This window comes from Hemiscyllium ocellatum, chromosome 3 (assembly GCF_020745735.1).
Source record: "Hemiscyllium ocellatum isolate sHemOce1 chromosome 3, sHemOce1.pat.X.cur, whole genome shotgun sequence".
In the NCBI taxonomy this organism is placed as follows: domain Eukaryota; kingdom Metazoa; phylum Chordata; class Chondrichthyes; order Orectolobiformes; family Hemiscylliidae; genus Hemiscyllium; species Hemiscyllium ocellatum.
Genome location: NC_083403.1, coordinates 46,530,174 through 46,551,294, shown reverse-complemented (window position 1 = coordinate 46,551,294; position 21,121 = coordinate 46,530,174). Strand labels below are relative to the sequence as shown.

Here is a 21,121-nt window from a genome sequence, read left to right as displayed (position 1 = left end):
TTATAATGCTGAATAACTGGAAGACTGATTACTTGCGATCTTAATCTTGCATTTGACTCGAAGATGAGCCATGACCTCATATACAACTAAAAATACCTATTTCCAATTGCAGTGCATCTGCTGCTGAGGTCCCCATTAATGCCTTTGAATGGACTGGACTATTCCAATGCACACTTTGATGGTCTCCCATACATATACTGCCTTTCAATGTCATGTCTTCTATAGCTGTGCTGCTCATAACGTGACGTTCTATAAGTCCTGTATGGCTGTTGCCCCAGTGTTCACTGATCTGCATTGGTTCACAGTCAGGCATTGTCTTGATTTTTAACATTCCCGTGTTTTTATTTCAAACACTTCCATGGCCTTACCTCTGTAATCTCTTCCAGCGCCACAATCCTCTGAGACATCTGGTCTCCTTTTAAATCTACTCTCTTGAGTATTCCCAATTTTAATTGCTACATCAACACTGCCATTAGTTACCTAATGCCTAAGCTCTAGAAGCTCCATTTTGCTATCCTCCCTTTAAAGCCCTCTTTAAAATTTGCCTCTTTGATCAAGCTATTTGTAATACTGGGGCTCACTGTTGTTGTTTTTTGCCTTTTTGCGAATGTTTCTCTGAAGCTGCTTGGAATGCTTTGCATTTTGATTCATGATTGCAAAAGAGATCAACAGCACACTTTGAAGTGAGCAGCATAGTTTTGCATCATTTCAGATTTTTAATGCATAGTTGTGTTTGCTTTGAAAGATGAAATCAGGTCAGTTTCTGTTGGGAGCAGAACTAGTTTTGTAAATGGAGAAGCAGTGACTCCTTTTGTCTTTAACATTTCAGCCAATACCAGAACCAAAAGGAGGACGGTCTGTACAGATTGAAGGCTACTGGATTGCAACAGGAGAAAAGGAACCCTCTGTTGACAAGTTGTATATTCTGACACCCTCTGTCAAACTTAACCTAAGGGATCTTGCAAGAGTAGTTGCTGCAGGGTAGGAATATGTAATTTTCATTTCAAATCATTTGGAAAAACTGTTTTGTTTTAGGATTGGTTGATACATACTCACTAGTTATTAGTAGTTTGGCCATGGGAAATCTGTACTGCAAGTTTAGGATAATGTCAAAAGATCTTCCTTGTAAGTCTGAAGCTCAGGTGGGACCTTAGTTTAATACTTAAATATGCAGCACTACTTCCATGTTAAAGGATGTGTTCAGGCCTGGAGTAGGATTTGAACCACCGCCTTCTGATGGATCATGTGTGTCGCACCAACTGAGCTAAGATGACAGCATGTTTTTAAAATAGTCTATTTCCTGTTAATTGTGAAAATAAAGATCATATAGCATTCTTACCAGAATAAATAATTGACTATAATTTCAGAAATTTCCATTGTCATCTCAAATTTTGTCTCTTCTCTTTAGTCAGTTCTTCTTTAATGCAATGATTGCGTTCTTGTGTAACCCTGTGTTATTGAAAATTTCACTTTGGAAACAGCACTTGGTATTGGCGATGTAATTGCATTACACGTTTTAAAAGTTTGCACTTTAGAAACATCTGTCTGCTCTCTGTAATCTTGAAACGTCAATAGGTGATAAACATTTTACAATTTTATTTTTGGAAAGTAATGTTAGTATTTATTTGTATATTCAACTGACTGTGACTTGTACTGATTTGTGATTTTGTTTTTGTTAAATATTCTTTGTTTAAAATATAACTTTTTAATATTTTACTAAAAGGATACATCCAGTGCTTATTCAAGGAGAGACATCAGTTGGTAAAACAAGTCTAATCTGCTGGTTGGCAGCTGCCACAGGAAACCATTGTGTGCGGATCAATAACCATGAGCACACAGACATTCAGGAGTACATTGGCTGTTATGCATCTGATGAAACAGGAAAATTGGTGTTTAAGGAAGGTTTGTACCATATTTTTGTTTTATTTTGAAAGCAATACAACATGGTTTGCAATCTTTCCATGAGTGAACTTGATCAATTTTCTCTGAATCCTATGCTCTGACGTTATTTATACTTGAATTTGTAGTCTGAGCACCCTTTACTATAGAAGCAGATTTTGGTTACGAACGTAACAAAAGTAACTAACTTACTTAGGCTTCCTTCATTTTTATTGCTGATTGATAAGTACATTTGAACAATGCATGTAATTCTGAAGGTTCGTACAGCTGTCTTTGCAGACTGAATGACCAGAAGGGGTGCTCAATAGTCACTAAATTAAATAGTGATCAGGAATGTCACTCTGACCCTAGTTTAATGATTTAATGTACATGATGAAGCTGCACTGCAATACTGCAGGTTTGTTGACCCATAGAAGCAGGATAGTATTGGAAGGGCTCACAACCAATGAATCAGATCAGACCTCTCTGGTTCTGATACATCCTCTTGTGAATGATGTGGAATCCACAGAATTCTAGAGTACAGAAATGTTCTGCAGTCCATTGAGTCTGCTGGTCAAAATCGAGCACATAGCTATTCTAATCCCATTTTCCAGCACTTGGCCCTCAGCCTTGTATGTCTTTGATGTATGTAAGTGACATCTAAATACCATGAGAATGTTATGCCTTTTACAGTGAGTTCCAGATTGCCACCACCATCACCTGAGTGGAAAGAAAACTCCTTAAATCCCCTCCAAACCTCCTTCTGCCCCTTGTCTTAGATTCATGCCTCTTGGTCATTGATCTTTACCAAAAGGGAAAGTTACTTTCTGTCTACAGCCACAATTTTATATATCTCAATCATGTCTGCCCTCCGTCTCCTCTGTTCCAAGGAAAACAGCTCTTATCTTTTCATAACTAAAACTCTCTAGCCCAGGCAACATCCTGGTGAATCTCCTTCGCACCCTCTCCAATGCGATCCATTCCTCCTGTAATGTGGATTCCAGAACAGCACATAGTACTTTAGCTGTAACCTAATGAACTTGTGATACAGTTCCAACACAACTTCCCATCTCTTAAATACTCTCTATCTCAGCTAATAAAGGGGGAAATATCCTACTTGCTGCCTTAGCCAATTTATCTAATTATCCTGTGAACTTAAGGGACCAGTAGACATGTACACCAAGATCCCTTCTAATCCTCAGTGCTTCCCAGGTTCAACCATTCACCATGTACAAAGTAACAAAGAGGACTGATGAGGACAGAGTGATGGACATGATCTGTATGGACTTCAGTAAGGCATTCAACAAGGTTCCCCCATGGGAGACTGACTAGCAAGGTTAGATCTCATGGAATACAGGGAGAACTAGCCATTTGGATGCAGAACTGGCTTGAAGGTAGAAGACAGAAGGTGGTGGAGAGTTGTTTTTCAGACTGGGGGCCTGTGACCAGAGGAGTGCCACAAGGATCTGCTGGGTCCACTACTTTTTTGTCATTTATATGAATGATTCGGATATGAGTACAGAAGGTACAGTTAGTACGTTTGCAGATGACACCAAAATTGGAGGTGTAATAGACAGCGAAGAAGGTTACCCCAGATTACAGCGACATCCTGACCAGATGGGCTAATGGGCTGAGAAGTGGCAGATGGAGTTTAATTTAGAAAAGTGTGAGGTACTGCGTTTTGGGAAAGCAAATCTTAGTAGGACTTATATACTTCATGGTAAGGTCCTCGGGAGTGTTGCTGAACAAAGAGACCTTGGAGTGCAGGTTCATAGCTCCTTGAAAGTGGAGTCGCAGGTAGATAGGATAGTGAAGAAGGTGTTTGGTATGCTTTCCTTTATTGGCCAAAGTATTGAGTACAAGAGTTGGGAGGTCATGTTGCAGCTCTACTGGATGTTGGTGAGGCCACTTTTGGAATATTGCATGCAATTCTGGTCTCCTTCCTATTGGCAGAATGTTGTGAAACTTGAAAGGGTTCCGAAAAGATTTAAACTATAGGGAGAGGCTGAATATGCTGGGGCTGTTTTCCCTGGTGGATCGAAGGCTGAGGGGTGACCTTATCGAGGTTTATAAAATCATGAGGGGCGTGGATAGGATAAATAGACATGTCTTTTCCCTATGGTGGGAGAGTCCAGAACTAGAGGGCATAGGTTTAGAGTAAGAAGGGAAAGATATAAAAGAGATCTCCTTTTTCACGCAGAGCGTGGTATGTGTATGGTATGAGCTGCCAGAGGAAGTAGTGGAGGCTGGTACAATTGCAACATTTAAACAGCATCTGGATGGGTATATGAATAGGAAGGGTTTAGAGGGATATGGGCCAAGTGCTGGCTCATGGGACTAGATTGGGTTGGGATATCTGGTTGGCATGGAGGAGTTGGCCGGAAGGATCTGTTTCTATGCTGTATATCTCTATGACTCTATATAACTGCAAGTAACAAGGTCCCCAACACTAATCCCTGCGGGATCCCTTTGACAGGCTTCCAGTCACAAAAATATCCTTCGACCATTACCCTCTTGCCTCCAACCACTTGGTCAATTTGGATCCAAGTGGCTAAATTTCTCTGAACTTTATGGGCTCTTGCCATCTCTGTCAGGCTCCCATGCAGGATCTTATCAAAATCCTTGCTAAGTAGACTACGTCCAATGAATTACTGTTAAGTATACTCCTGGTCACCTCTTAGAAAAGTCCAGTCAAATTTGTCAGACATCTCGTTAATGAAGCCATATTATTGATTTTAATCATGACCTTTCCAAGGGCAGATTAATTCTATCCCTGAAAATTGCTTCTAGTAGTTTTTCTGCCACCGAAGGTAGACTGACTGGCCTGTAGATTCCTGGTTTACCTATTCTTTCCTTCTTGAATAAGGATACCACACATTGGGTTATCTGGCACCTCTACTGAGGCCAGAGAGGCATTGAAAAATGTTTGCTATATCCTCCCTTGCCTCTCACAACAGCCTGAGGTCTGTACCAGCTGGCCCTGGAAGTTTTATCTACTTTCAGACTCTCTGATGAGTCAGAATCTCCTGTCTATACTAATTTAATTAATTAAATCATGGTTCTTCTCCATGATTTCTATAACCATATCATCCCTCTCATTAGTGAACACCTTGCTCTGACATACAATATTCATTTAGAACCTACCCAAGTCCTCTGGCTCCATGTAGAAATTACCATCATGGTCCTTCATGGGCCCTACTATTTCCCTAGTTATCCTTTTACCCTTCATGTACTTTAAAGTAATTCTGGATTTACCTTTTTTGGTTTTACCTGCTGTTATCATGACCATTTTCTGCTCTTTTAATTCCCCCACCCAAATTTTAAGAATTCCACTCCCTCTTAACTCTTCATGCTATGACTGCGCCAGTTAATAATGGTGTGGAGGTGCCAGTGTTGGACTGTGGTGGATAAAGTCTGAAGTCACACAGTACCAGGTTATCATGCAACAGGGTTATTAAAAATCACACGCTTCCAGAGCACTGCTCCTTTGTCAGGTGAAGTGGAGGGAATGCCCATACACAGAATTTATAGATTGAGAGATTATTACAAGATAATCCCAGGTAATTAAGAGTGTCAAAAGATCTGCAAACTGTGAGTGGATTCTAACACCATCTTTGTTTTCGTAATTATCTCTCCTGCCTTAATTAATTGGACCATCGGTCATCCCTTCACTAGCTATTCAGCAGTTGACACTTTACTTGCACTATTTGACACTTTGATCACCTGCAAAGATTTGTTATTCAGCTTGTCGACACTCCAGTGATGATTTTACATCATCACCTGTCTGATCAACAGTCATTGTAACTATGGCAACAAGTGTTAAGTTACACAGGCTACCTGTCCTTGGTGCCATACCAGATTAGAACCCTGCCAGCATTACGTCACATTTTGTTATTGTTTAAAGTAAGAGCATCAAACGTTGGAAAGTTTTCACACAGTTCGACTTAACTTCTATTAAACAACCAGAAAAGTGAAGAAAAACATACACAAAAGTGATGAATTTGCTTTTTGAGATAGAATGGATGCTCTTGCTTTTCAAGCAACGTCAAATTTGTAATCAATGAATGATAACTTCACCCAACTCTACTCATTGGAAGTGGGTGTCAGTTAAATTAGTCAGGCTTGTTGCACCTAAAAATGCAGCATTCTATCATGCTGGGAGTGATTTTTCTCCATTGCAGTGTCATCTTCATCCCTGGAAGACACCTGCTGTCACTCACCCACCTCTTCAGCATCCAATATGTGTCATCTCTGCCTGCTCCAAGTTGTGCAAGGAACAGCATATTCAGTCCAACCTGTACTGCAAGCATTGGAACTCCCTTTTTAGGGGGCCTATTGTCTACTCCATGATGGACCTTAATGGAAAACGCACAGTTGGACACTATATGCAGTTCACAAACAGGATTCTGTGATTTAAAAAAAAAATTCACCCTGTACAGTGGAAATGCCCAATTAATGCAGTTACCCCTTGAACAGCTTCATATTGCCAACAGCAGAGCCCAGGTACTCCAGGATAGTGAAGACTGCAAATGCTGGAAAGTCAGAGTCAATAAAATGTGGAGCTGGAAACAACACAGCAGGTCGAGCAGCATCAGAGGAGCAGGAGAGTTGGTGTTTCAGGCAGGACCTGACAAAGGATCCTGCTGGAACCTTGGACTCTCCTGCTCCTCTGCGCTGCTCGACCAACTGTGCTTTTTCCAGTTCCAGATTTTATTGAGCCTCTGTACTCAGACAGGAGAAAAAAAACACTTTGCTCAATCTGGGTAAGGTCCTAGCTATTATCTGTTTCAGGTTCCATTTGTGATTTGGATGAGCATGGAAGATGACATTTGGATGTACTTTACAAAGCAAGGCTCAGTCTGGTAATTCAGGAGAGCACCCCCTTCAACCCCCACCCCCCCCCCCCCCACCCCCCACCCCCCAAACCTTCATGAACTTTGTGCTCACTGTCTGACTTGCCCTTGACTAACTGTGGCAATAGCCCCTGACTGACCGCAGTCCCCACTGATTTGACCAAGTTCACCCCATTTGAAGTTCGAAATATATGTTCTCATATTTGTTAAATGCATTTTGAGGACCATTTTGTGAGTTCAAGGGATGTTTACTCCCCTAAGCTGATCACAAAATCCAGTCCATTTAATGTTTACAATTAATGATTTTGTCCTGCGTTGGAGGAAATTTAATTTATTAGAATGGATAAACTAATATTTCAAAACTGAACATTTCTACATTTAATATAATCAAAGTGGTGATGTGTGTTTTTTCTCTCTCTCTCTAGGTGTGCTTATCAATGCTATGCGAAAGGGCCACTGGATTATCCTGGATGAACTGAATTTAGCCCCTACTGATGTCTTGGAAGCTCTTAATCGGCTGCTTGATGACAATCGAGAGCTCTTTATAACTGAGACCCAGGAGGTGGTAAAAGCACATCCAAGATTCATGCTTTTTGCAACTCAGAATCCTCCTGGACTGTATGGTGGTAGGAAGGTCTGTTTTTGACTTTTTTGGTCTTTCTGTTCGCAGGTGTGAGGGTGTGGGCTGAATGTCCTAGATGGACAATGATTGCAGGCTTTAATTGGAACTTTATAAAAGGCAGAGAATTATTCCTCAGCATGACACGCATTAGTATATTACCACTGTAAATGGAGTTAAAAATCACACAACACCAGGTTACAGTCCAGCAGGTTTATTTAGAAGCATGAGCTTTTTAAGTGCTGCTCCCAACCACCTGATGAAGGAGCAGTGCTTTGAAAGCTAGTGCTTCCAAATAAACCTGTTGGTTTGTTTGTTTCTGATAAAGGGCTACGGCCTGACACATTGATTTTCCTGCTCCTTGGATGCTTTTCCAGCAACGCACTCTCAGCTCCGATCTCCAGCCTCTGCAGATCTCACTGTCTCTTTCCACATAAACTTGTCTGACTGTAACCTGATGTTGTGAGATTTTTAACTTTGTCCACCTCAGTCCAATACCGGCACCTCCAAATCATGACTCTTTTAAATAAGAGACAGCATTGTGGAACAGATATTTAAATTAACTGTCAGGAGCATATAAATCTTGGAACTTACTTTTCGTTTAATAAAAATCGGACAGTTTGTCTTCTAAATATTCTCAGGTACTATGTGGGAACAAGAGAGCAGATGAGACAGTGCTGCAAGGAAATATCAGGGCAGATGACCAGAAGCAGAGTCAGTGAAGTAGTGGTGTAAAGAGGGTTGAGGGGTTGAAAGAAAGGTTTAGGGAGTGAGTTTCACACATTGTAAGGCATAGGTACCTCTGAGCATTGCAACCAATGGTAGAGTAATTAAATTCTGAGGTACTCCAAATGCCCGAATTAAAGGAGATTTCTGAGGGTTGTGAGATTGGAAGAGATTAAAGATGAGGAGTGAGGTCATGTAGAAATTTGAAAACCATGAATTTGAAAATCAAGATTTTGCTTCACTGGGCGCTGGTATTGGTCATTTGAGGATAAACGTGATTAGATGAACAGTTTGAGTGAAGAGATGGGCAGTAGACTGTTGTATGGCCTCCGAAGTTTATTGAGGGTAGAATGTGGGACGGTGACCAGGAATGTGTAGGAATAGTCATGCCTAGCAATGATAAAGGTATATATGAGGGCAGTAGTTGAGCTAAGCCAGGATGGTCAGGTGATGTTACGGAGATGTGAAAGTGTTGGTTTTTGTGATTGTTTTGATATAGGATTTGAAGCTGATCTATAATTCAAATATGACAGAGATTGTGGGTTAGCCTCATTTGCCATAGAGAGGAGTTGAGTTGGTTATTGGGAATGGAGTTTGGAGTTGGCATTGAAGGCATTGGCTTTGGTTCTCCTTTCCCATCTCGCTTCACTTTCCCCACCATGACCACCATTTAAATTGGAGGAAGTCGCTGCTCAACCAATAATGGATGTCAGGTGTTAGGTACGATTAAGAATATATCTGTTTTTGTATTATGTTGCCAGAGGACAGCACAAACACGAGGAATGAGGCAATGAGGATAAGTTCTTGGGGGACTTATGATGTCAATGTGTCTGAGCGAAAAGAGCAATCTTTTAAGTTATTGATTGAATGGAACCAGAAACTACAGTTTCACCCGTAGGAGCAAATTACTGCAGATGCTGGAATCTGAACAGAAAGCAAGAAATGTCAGATCACAATGGGTTAGGCAGCATCCATGGAGAGAAAGCAAGCTAATGTTTTGACTCTGGATGACTCTTCATCAGAGACACACTTCATTTCAGCTCTGATGAAGAACCATCTAACTCGAAACATTAGCTTGCTTTCTCTTCATGGAAGCTGCATAACCTATAGAGTTCTCCAGCAATTTTCTGTTTTTAGTACAATTTCACCTGGTTGGACAACTGGTGAGATATTGGAGGCAGGTCATGTGGTCAGCATTTTGGAAGGCTACAGACAGATCGGGAAGGATACTTTCTCTTTGTTATACTTGCATAGGATGCAATATGAGATTTTGGATTTATAATTGGATTTAAGTGTAAAATCTGTTGTATTTTGCAGTTGAGACAGGATGCCATTGACATGCATTTTGTGTTTCCATTAGTATTTTGACCAAGTATTTTTGCTTTGCATGTCTACACATTTAGTTTAAGACTCCAAAAATGTTGATTGTATTATATGAATTAGAGAAGTATTTGGTACGACAAAATATTATCCACCAGTTCTATATCAGTTGAGTCTGTAATGCTATGAAAATCCTGGATTAATTTGGGACAAATTTTATAATTGTTACCATTTTGTTTTAACTCTGACTTTTAAAATTTTGTTTCTAGATGTTGTCAAGGGCATTCAGGAACCGTTTTGTGGAATTACATTTTGATGAACTTCCGAAAGCTGAATTGGAAATTATTCTGAACAAGAGATCCAGTTTGCCTCCATCTTACTGTGCCAAACTCGTGAAGGTTATGCTGGAGCTGCAGGTATTCACAGAGCACTGTTCTAAAGGTTTTGGAAGGGCTTTCTGAGAGTTCCCATAATAAGAGATTTTGAATATTTAAAAATGCCATTTGGGGGAGAAAAGTTCTCCAAACTAATGAAGTAAATCTTGAACTAGCCATTGGATTTCTGACAACTTATTGAAGCATGATGTAAGTGATACAGAAACAAGGGTTGAAGGCAGCAAAAGGTTATTTTGCTTCACATCATATTTTAACTAATGTTTATTTCTTAAAACAGTCCTATCGTAGGGGATCAAGTGTTTTTGCTGGAAAACATGGCTTCATTACTCTGCGTGAACTGTTTAGGTGGGCTGAACGTTACAGGTTGACTGAACAATTGATGCCTGGTTATGACTGGATTAGACACATAGCCACTGATGGTGAGTTTGTCATTGATTCTTGTGATTGCCACTTTTTTTTCTTGAAGTCACATAGTCCTATGTAGTTTCCCTATTCTTGAAAAAGGCTTGAAGGACTTCATCTGGAATAATGAATGATTTGACTTGGGGTAATTTGACCTTGATTGCATCACCTTTTGAGAAGGTCTTGCTTGGCTCTGGTGATGGAGATTATGAATATTGTGTGGACAAATGACTGATGTAGGTACTTCCTATCTCTGTTAAAAGTCTGACTTGTCTTGCCATCCTCAGTGTGTTTATTTTTGTTGTTTTATTGTTTTGTTTCATTCTTCTCCAGTTCTCCTGTCCACTTTTCTATTGAACGCACCCTGCCTCTTGTATGTGAGTAGCTACCAGAGGCATGGAAATCAGCTAGCAATAATATTCGCTGTTCATCTGGGGTGGTATAAAATGGGAATCTCACTTTTGCACAACGCACTGTCACATCTGTGGTTGAGTAGATTGTCTATAAATTGTTTTTCGTAGACATTGCCAAAGTAAAAATGTATGTTTATTATGAAGTGATTTTTTTTTGCATTTTAAGCCATGTTTTTGCTAGATGCTAGAATTTAAGACCGTGTCTGCAGTTTCAAACTGAATTTTTAAAAAGATTTCCACTTTGTTGATCTGAACTAATAGTTAACTGCTCTTGCAGCTTATATGCTTTTGGCAGGCCGTGTGAGGAAAGAAGAAGAAGTCTCTGTTATTCACCGTATCCTTGAAAAAGAATTTAAAAGGAAGCTTGTTCCTGAAGTTATGTTCTCAAAAGAAAGTCTTCAAAAAAGAATTGGTAAGTTTTTATTTGTTTTAAACAGCTTTTTTCTGAGATTTTGTGACTGCCAAGTGGCAGCCGTGGTTTATTTGATGGCATGCTATCCTAAGTCACAATGTTGTGGGTTTCGAGGGCCATTCCATGATTTAAAGCACAAAAGTAGAGACTGACAGTTGAGTGCAGAACTGAAGGAATGCTGCACTTCGAGTTGTTATCTATCACATCAAAAGTTAAAGTGAGACTCCACCAGCTCCCTCAGTGAAGTAATAAATCCTACTGCACTAATTCAAAAACGTGCAGGAGTTATTTCCAGTGTCCTGACTGGTTTTAATATCTCAATCAATATTAGATTATTTGGTAATTATCACATTGCTGTTTACAGGAGCTTTCCATGTGCAAATTGGTTGCCCATACGTTTCAGTTGCTTTCTTGGTGTGTTTTGCAATGTCTGTGATCATAAAAGGCACAATTACTCCTTTTTTCTACCATACAAATTATTGCATTAACTAGTTCCTGTGCCATACACCCATTTGACCCAATCAGTCCATGCCGGTCTTGATGCTCCACTTGGGCTGTCTCTGTCTTTGCTCATGTAAGCATCTGTGCCTTCTGCATATGTTCATTTAGTTTCTCCTTAGGTGGATCTGGAATCATATTCCAGCAGTGAATTCCATATTCTTATCCTTTTCGTAAAAAAGTTTCTTCTGAATTCCCTATTGTGGTTCTTGATGACCATCTTAGATATGCGGTCGCTAATTATGCACTTTCTCGAAAGAGGAAATGTTCTTGGACCAAAGAAAACCAGGTTATTGCTCTTCTCCTGATTTTATGACTGACTTATGTACACAGTTCTGGGATGATTCTTGCAAATCTTCTTTGCACCCTCTGTACACCTCTATAGCTTTTTTTTTAAGGTGAAGGTAATCAGAACTACTTGCAAAATTCAATGCAAGCTTAGTATAAACTTCCCTACTTTTCAGTTCTATCCGTCTAGATGGAAAATCTCTTTTTTTTTGTGTGGATTTGCTAATCTGTGATACAGCATTAGTGATGTGATGCTTTTACATTCCTTTTTTGTTCTTCTAACTGCCTGTACTTGCATGTTCAAATAGTAAGTGGTCTCTTTGTTTGTCAGGGCAGAATATACTACCTCATTTATCTGTCTTGGACTTCATTTTACCATTCTGCAAGTTTATCCATATTTTTCTGTATCTTCTCTTTCACCTCAAATTTGGCATAATCCACAAATTTAGAAATTTGGGTTGATTCCAAAGTCAAAATTATTCATGTAAACTGTTAATTGCAGTGGTGTCATTTCTAATCATTATAGAACACCTTCTTTTCACCTATCTCAACAACTCTCCCAGCACTTTCCAAACCCACAATCTCTACCACCCAAATGGACAAGGGCAACGGATTTATGGGAACAATACTATTTGCAAGATATTGCTCCCCCCCCCCCCCCCCCCCCCGATCTGCACCATGCACCACGCACCACCCTGACTGTACTGACATTATTTCACTGTCATGTCAAATTTTTGAAACTCCCTCCCTTTGGGAGTATCTACATCATGCAAACTAAAACAGTTCTTGAAAAGAGGTTCACCACCACTGTTCCAGAGGGCAGTTGGGGCTGGCCAATAAATGCCAACCTAACCTACAATGCCACATCCCATGAATTAATGAAAAGAACCTTCTACCATTTTGAATAACTCTCCACTCATTGACTTACATGACAAAGCAATCTACTCTGCATATTTCTGACTCTGATTTTATTCACTAGTCTCTTATGGTGCCCTTTTAACGAAGGCCTTTGAAAAGTTCAGGTAAATTACATCACTTGTGTTGCTATTACTTTGTTACCTTCTCAAGATTCAGTAAAGTTAGTCAAATAAGGATTTCTATTTTGAAATCCATGCTAACTGCTTGTTGTTACTTTTCTTAATCCTAGTTGTTGTCCTACTTTTTGGAGGAATTCCGTTCAGTTTCTACCGCTGATGTTAAGCTGCCTGTGTGTGATTCCTTCAAGGCATCTTATTTAAATCTAGGAATTAGAAATCCACCAGTCCTCTGTCAGATTTTTGAACTGATGATTGAATGAGAGAACAGCTGCCTCTGCAACCCCTTTTTCATTTGGATTGCATACAAGTAATTTTATTTACTTTGACCAGGAGCGTCATCATGAGTTTGATTAATTTACTCAATCCACTTTTTAGCATTGCTGATTTTATCACTCCATGCCAGTCATCTGTTCTATTTCTTTTAGAAATACTGAAGCAATATGATATTTCTGCTCTAGCATTATCTGTGATATCATCCTATCTATCCTTAGTTGTGTGCACTGAACTGTTAATGTAGAAATTTAGTTTTTTAGGCTGGGCACTTTTAAGTGGTGCCCACAAAACTTCAAAATGGGTTACCACTTATAGTTTGGGCCTTTTTAAAATCTTTTTTGTGAGATTGAATGGGTTATATATCAGTTGAATAGGTGCACACATTCATGCTGATTTATAGCGCTTCATTAAACTGGCTTTCCATGACTTGTCAAAGTAATTCTCTTCTGACCCAGTTTCACTTGGTTTCCCACTCTACAGATCAGTGGCCAAGTCTGACATCAGACATGTCTGATGACTTTCGTCATGTTGTGTGGACATATGGAATGCGGAAGTTGGCAATTCTGGTGGGACAAGCTTTGAAGTTTCGTGAAGCTGTGCTAATTGTTGGCGAAACTGGGTAATTATCCAAAATTTTAATTAAATCTATCCTCACATCTGATACATATATGCTGGCATGACTATAAACTATCGTTGTAATGATGAAACCAGAGTAGAATTTAACCCAACTTTTTGAATTTCAAGCAATACAGACCAGATAAAACTCCCATCAAATATATCAAGGAGATAACTTGGACACTACCTTTTATGTTATTTAAAGGCAAATCTTAGGTGCTTTTGTTCCAGATGTAATTTGGTTACACTAGAAAGCTTGAAGTAAAACACACTTTATTCTTACCCTACAATTAAAATACTAACAAAAGAAAGGAGAATTGATATAACGTTAACTCTATTGGAAAACTTAACAGGATAATAGATTATTTAATGTCTAGATGGTAACTGTTCCAGTATAATAACATCCCATAAGTACACCCTTGACAAAGGCGAGATCAGTAAAACAGATTTGCCTCAAATGTGATTTTGGCAGCAAAGAAAGAATTCAAGATTTTAATGGTAGTAGAGAGAGAGCTTCCACAAAACTCCAACAATTAGTGAAAGCTTAAGTAAAACCCTTCTTCTGTAGGAGCCTGACTCCACCCATTCATGCTGCTTTAATTGTTCCAACTTTTTAAAAGAAAAACCCCAAGGCCTCACAACATGTTTACATTATTGACTTGGAAGAGAAGCTCAGCTCTTAATTGCTGAAATCTTTTTTTTCAAAAAAAAAGGACAAAAGATGTCTTTTCAAGCCATAGTGTCATCACTGCATAAAGTTGCAAAATTGCACTAATTGGAGAAATTTGGGCATATTATTGCATTTGCAATATTAATACATCAGCTCAAGTGCTGAGTGGATGATCAATCTCTTCCTGAGGTCCCCATAAATGAAGCAACCAGTACTTAGCTGGTTTGATTCAGCCCACAGAACATCAAGAGGTAACTCAGCACCCTATATATAACCCAGGTTACAGGTTGGGGCAAAATTCCAGCTGCAGTGCTGAAGACTTGTGCTGAAGAATTATCCATTCCTATAATTTGTTCCATTAGAACTTCAACATTGACATCTGCTTTCACTCTGTAAAGTTGCCCAAATATGACTTTTCTTTAAAAGGAGTTACTCACCTAACTCTCTAAAGCTGATGCAAATCAGAAGTATGATGGAATACTTGCCACTTGGATGATTTTCGCTCCATTAGTCAAGAAACTCAGTGCAGCGGCCTACTTGATTAATACCCCAACAACTATCTTATATACATGGTCCCCTGCTGTAAACGTGGCAACATTGTGTACCATTTAAAAGATGCATTGCAGCAACTTACCAAGGCATCTCTGATAGCACCCTCCAAAGGCAAGCTGGATACTCACTGACTTGGAAAATATTGCTTTACCTTCACAATCACTGGGTCAAAGTAGTGAACCTCCTGATCCACAGCACTATCAGTGCATACAGATTGCAACAGTTTGAGAAAGTGGCTGACCGTCACTTTCTCCACAGCACTTAAGAGTGACCAATAAATGTTGGCCCAACCAGTGCCAACTTCCTGAGAATGTGCAAAAAGAATCCAGGGCTATCTCTGAAGAACTCTAATAGCTGTCATATTGTCTTATGATTTGTACTGCCTATTTTCTTACTTTTCTCACCATGTGGATAGCTTTTTATTGTACTGCTCATGAAATCTGACCATTGTTTTCTCATTTTAATTTCTGTCCTGGTATTGTCCCAGCATTCTGTATGGGCCTCAACAATGCCCTGACCATCCCCTACCATTTGGCATTTTTCTGGGGAGAAGCCAGGGAAGTGGAGTTGAGGATGATCAGATCAGCCATGATCTCTTTGATGGACTGGACTGAATGGGCTGAATGGCCTACCTCTGCTTCTAAAGCTTATAGTCTTATGTGTACTGTTTCCATGTTATCCGTTTGATGCAAGAATCTGCATTTCAGTGGGCTTGGCTCTTTTTTTCTTGCCTGCATCCAAATGAAGTCTTTCAAGAATTTAAGATGTAATTTGTTGCTTCAAATCTGTATTGGTCATTGGGCAATAGCACAATCAATTTTCCACTGTTTCCCATTATTTTGCTGTCTAATGATCAGATAACTAAATGTGAGATTTTTTTTTTCCCTTTTTTTTCATAGGTGTGGTAAGACCACAGTGTGTCAGATGTTTGCTTCCTTGTTCAATCAGAAGCTGCACACAGTGAATTGTCATTTGCACTTGGAGACATCTGACTTCCTTGGAGGTCTGAGGCCTGTCAGACATAGTTCCAGCGAAGAAGTAAGTTGATTATCCTCTTAAAAGCCAGTAATCCATTTGTCAAACCTTGTCAAGTAGTTAATGAAAGTTTGGAAATGCCCCTATCACCACCAGATTACATCATTACATTCCCAAACTAGTTGCTGGAGTTGCTGACCTGAGTTATTTTCTTTGGCTCTATTCCATGGCTCAAAAGTGGGGATAGAAAGTCTAGAAAATAAACCTGAAGAATTATGCTTGTACAACAAATCAGGTTGCGTACTAACTGTGGAACGGAAAGTGCAGGTTAGGACCTGAACTTGTATTAAGCTGAAACATGTTTTGAGGAGCAGGGAGTAAAATTGAAGAGAAAATACCTCCAGTTCTGTCTGAATGACTGGTTATGGATTGAGGTGTGCCCATGCTCTGTAATGGTCTACTGATAACCTACATCATAATTGTGGGCAGTGTCTTGAAATACATTAAGATATGCATAAATCACACTTGGAAATGGGTGTGTCTTTAGTTACCCAGTTTGCAATGTTGACATAGTGCATCTGCCCGATTAATAAAAGATATCAAATTTCTGTTCAGTACAGCCCAGAGGAAAAAAAAAGGCACAGCAGTTTGCCTTTAACACTGCCATTCTATTCAGTCAGAGGGCTTCATAGCTGTGTAATGAAACAAGATGGGCGCTGATGTAAAGAGATTGAGAAGCCGAATCTTGCAGCCAAGTGATAGATTTAGGAAGGAATGTTTCAGAAAATAAATAAGATGGAGCATGTTAATATTCACATTGCAAGCAATTGTCCAATCGTTCTTTTTCTCCAGTTAGAGATCATGTGAGAATAGAGCAATTCATAACAACCTGTTTCAAAAAGGAACTAAACAGCAAGAAATCTGTTCAATGGTGGTGGTTGGCACTGTTTTTCAGGCACAATCATGGACGCGTAGGCCACTCTACCCTTTATGTCTGTTTCATTGGTTGGTGGGATTATCATTGATATTTTGAGGAGCTTGTTTTGTTTCCAAAGACTATTAAAGACTCACTGACTAGACTGTGTGCATAGAGTAGTGAGGTAGTGGCTGAACCAGCTAGAAATATGAATTGGTCAGGAATTGAGACAACTTTGTACAGGTACAGCATGGAAGTTGTTGCTTTGTAATCTAGTGGGATGTACCAGATTTATCTTTGTTAATAAACGTCCTATACATGTGACACAAATTGGCAAGCAGTCCTGTTCTCCAGGCTGTTTTTGTTTTGGAGGTTAAGTCTGCACCTTTTTAGATTTGTTTCTTGACCGATAGGATGATGCCAACCCCAACAGACTGTTTGAGTGGCACGATGGACCGCTCGTGCTTGCAATGAAGGAAGATAACATGTTTCTGATGGATGAAATCTCGCTGGCGGATGATTCTGTTTTGGAAAGACTCAACAGGTGTTGTTAAAATCCAATTCACCAGCTCATTTTCAGTGTTTAGAGCAGGAATTGACTTGTTTCTAAATGTTTTTCATCTGTTTTCTAAAAACTTGTATTTGTGTTTCAATGCACAATAGTGTCCTGGAAGATGAACAGTCACTCTTGCTTGCAGAAAAGGGGACTGGGGAAGATGATACTGTGGAGCTCATTACAGCTGGAAACAGATTTAGGATACTTGCAACCATGAACCCTGGAGGTGATTTTGGGAAGAAAGAGGTAAGTGCGTGTTTACGAATACTATGATTTGAATTGATGTACAGAGAAACCTCTATTATCCGAACGAAGTAGGCAGGCACTATTTCGTTTGGATAATTGATTATTCAGTTAATTGATTTCCTCTGAGGCTCAGTTTTCTGTGAAGTCTGCTCTCCATTCAGAAGGCTAGACAAAAGCACACTGCGCATGAGACCTTGCCCCCTACAACTGCCCCAACCCTGCACTCCACGCATTCCCACCCACCACCCCCCTCCAATCCCATCTCCAAGCAGCCAGACTGTACACCAACAGTGAGACTATTGTTGATTTTGTGGCTTAAGTCTCCAAATATTGAAATAGCGTGCACACATACAATGTTTTGACATGTTCCTTGTTGGAGAGATTATCTGGGGAAGGGGGGTTTTGGATTTTGGGTTCACCCCTAAGTAGAACTCCAGGGAAAGCATGGGGTGGGGGGAGAAGAGAGGGTGGGAGGACAGTCATTTAGAGATGATGCCTGGACTGTCCTCTGCAGCATTTCAGTGAGCCAAGTTCGTTTTTAATCATTGTACCTGTAAGCAAAAGACGCGATCAGGGTTGAAACACCTCTTAAAAACATTATGTCAAATGGGACCTTGAGATCCCCTTTGGATAATCCGATATTCGGATAATTGAGGTTCCTATGTAGCATGATCAACAAAATGTGTAGATGGCTCATGATCTGGGCTGGAAGAAAAGCACTGCTTTTATAACCAGTGTTTCACACACTCTCCTAAACCACAGCACTTGTAGCCAATGTAGTTTTGTTTTGAAGTAGTTATAAGTTGCAACATGAATAGAAAAAATCTGGGTGCCAATTTTTACAAAGCAAGCTGCCACTAAATAGCACTGTAATAGTGACCAGGTGAATTTTTAAAAATTATATATTGGTTTGAGGGATAATCATTAACCAGGACACTGAGAGCCACACATTGTTAACTCTTAACTGATTTAATGCCATATGACATTTCCATTCATGCAGTGTTCCCTCATTTCCTGCTGAATGGTAGCCTAATTTACATGTTCACATATGCTTGTGTTCGTATCTATTCCTTTGTGAAAGCATTGTGTGTACTTGTCTGAACTATTCCCACAAGTAGTAAGTTTTACTATTTTTGTTTATGGAATGCGGGCGTAGGCCCGGTCACACTTATTGTCTGTGTTTATTGCTGTGGAGAAGGTGTTCATGAGCTGCCTTATTGAACTGCTACTGTAGATATCTTTCATTATTTGGAGACTTAAGCCACAAAATCAACAATAGTCTCACTGTTGGTGTACAGTCTGGCTGCTTGGTTTATTTGCAACTACCTTGAATTTTTGACCCATTATTCGAATAATATGTTGGACTTCATAGTGAGGGGACTCAAGTACAAGAACAGGGCTGACTTGTTGCAATTTTCCAGGACCTTGGTGAGCCCAAGAGTAATGTGAAGTTTTGGTCTCCTTTATCTGAGGATGAGTATTTTCGTTACGGAGGGAGTACAATAAGCATTCACCACACTGAATCTGGGGTGGTAGGACCATGAAGAGATCTAGGTTAGTTAGGACCATATTTACTGGAGTCTAGTAGAATGAGGGGAAATCTCCTATAACATCTAGAAATCTGTAACACTCTAATAGTACGAGGCAGCGTAAATGTAGGAAGCATGTTTGTGATTTGCGAGCTCAAAACCAGAGTCACCATCTGAGAATACAAGGTAGGCCATTTAGAACAGAGATGAGGAGAAGTTTCTTCATCCAGAGAGTTGTGAATCTTTGAGTAAAAAGTGAGGTCTGCAGATGCTGGAGATCAGAGCTGAAAATGTGTTGCTGGTTAAAGCACAGCAGGTCAGGCAGCATCCAAGGAACAGGAAATTCGACTTTTCGGGCAAACTCGAATTTCCTGTTCCTTGGATGCTGCCTGATCTGCTGTGCTTTAACCAGCAACACATTTTCAGCTCAGTTGTAAATCTTTGATTTACTTTAGACATAAGGACTATATCGAACTCCTCCTTGGCAAATATTCAATGTTTTCACCTCAACTCTTTGACAAAGGGTACGGGGAGAAAGCAGGAGCAGGTACTGAATTGGAAGATTAACCATGATGCTGTATTGAATGGCGGGGCAGGCTTGAAGGGCTGTTCCTGCTCTTATTTTCTATGTTGCACTCTTGTTTTCCCACTCTGGTTCCTATTTCCCTTCCTCTGCAGGATTAGTGAACACCTGAGGATATTAGTTCCTGCCCTGCTGGGTACAACCTGAACAATTCCTACAAATTCTATTTTCCCTAGAATTAATCCCCCTATTCCTTCTACACCAGCCCTCCAGTTAAGCAATGAACAGTTCTACTCTACAGTTCCTGATATCAACAGCTTGTGGCACTGGGAGTGATCCTGAGATCATTTTTGATTAATTTCCTAGCTCCTGATATTCTGCTTGCAGGTCCTCATCCCTCTTTTTATTTGAGAGTTGGAACCACCATGGACTATCACCTTTGATAGTTTGCTTTTCCCCCTTCAGAGCATCCAGTTGCTGCTCGGTGAAATCTTTGACCTTCATTGTAAGGGTATCAAGGGTTATGGGGAGAAGGCAAGAGAATGGGGTTGGAAGCATATCAGTCATGATGAATGGTGGAGCAGACTGGATGGGCCGAATGGCCTAATTCTGCACCTGTATCTTGTGGTTTTATGACTGAGAGAGGGAGCAGGTGCTGGTGTCATGTCTGTGGCTGCAGAAATGTCTATTTGTTGCTCTGACAATATAATTCCATGTCACTAATGCTCTTCTATCTAACCCCATCCCACCACAATGTGCAGCTGAGCTGCTTCGGATGCCATGAACTTGGCACTTGTCGCATTCCCAGAGATGCCTTCTTCCCCCATTACTTGGGTGTCCAAATGCAGCAAGACCTGGACTGCACCCATCATTAGGCTGATCAGATGCCTAAGTGCTAAGCAATGACTGTTTCCAAGATGAGAAAATCTAACTGGCAGCCTTTGACATTATCTGGCATTGCCATCCCTGAATACCCAGTTGAACATCCAGAGGGGTCACCTTTCACTAGAAGCTCCATCTATGTTCTACTAAGGCAACAAGAGCACACCCACTGCTAGGAATTTGACAAGTAGGTTTCTTCTGATCTCCCCAGTAATCTATCAACAAGGCACAAGCCAGAAATGTAATGGAATATTCTCTTCTTGCCTGGAAAAGTGCAACACTTAAGAAGTTTGACACCATTTAGAAAAACAAACCACTTGAACGTCCTGTTTATAACCTTAAACCTTCACTCCCTTCACCAGCAATGCACATGGCAGCTGTATGTACCATCTAGACGATGCACTGCAATAACTCACCAGAACTCCACTGATAGCACCTTATAATCCCAAGGGTTTTACTATCCAGAAGGACAAAGGCAGCAGGTGCATGGGAACACCTTCACTTAAAAGTTCCTGAGCCAAGTCAGTCATACGACCCTGACTT

The 21,121-nt window shown here is 40.2% G+C and overlaps 1 protein-coding gene across 1 annotated transcript in view; it reads left to right on the top strand.

Annotated features, from left to right (window-relative positions):
- The window catches only part of mdn1 (midasin AAA ATPase 1), a 186,184-nt gene that overhangs the window by 44,535 nt on the left and 120,528 nt on the right, over window positions 1-21,121 (top strand). Inside the window, exons 23-32 of the mRNA XM_060849750.1 lie at window positions 830-981; window positions 1,724-1,902; window positions 7,157-7,365; window positions 9,666-9,812; window positions 10,069-10,210; window positions 10,884-11,022; window positions 13,608-13,733; window positions 15,851-15,989; window positions 17,256-17,386; window positions 17,506-17,644. Of these exons, the coding sequence (XP_060705733.1) occupies window positions 830-981; window positions 1,724-1,902; window positions 7,157-7,365; window positions 9,666-9,812; window positions 10,069-10,210; window positions 10,884-11,022; window positions 13,608-13,733; window positions 15,851-15,989; window positions 17,256-17,386; window positions 17,506-17,644 (1,503 nt within the window). The remainder of the gene's footprint in view (window positions 1-829; window positions 982-1,723; window positions 1,903-7,156; window positions 7,366-9,665; window positions 9,813-10,068; window positions 10,211-10,883; window positions 11,023-13,607; window positions 13,734-15,850; window positions 15,990-17,255; window positions 17,387-17,505; window positions 17,645-21,121) is intronic.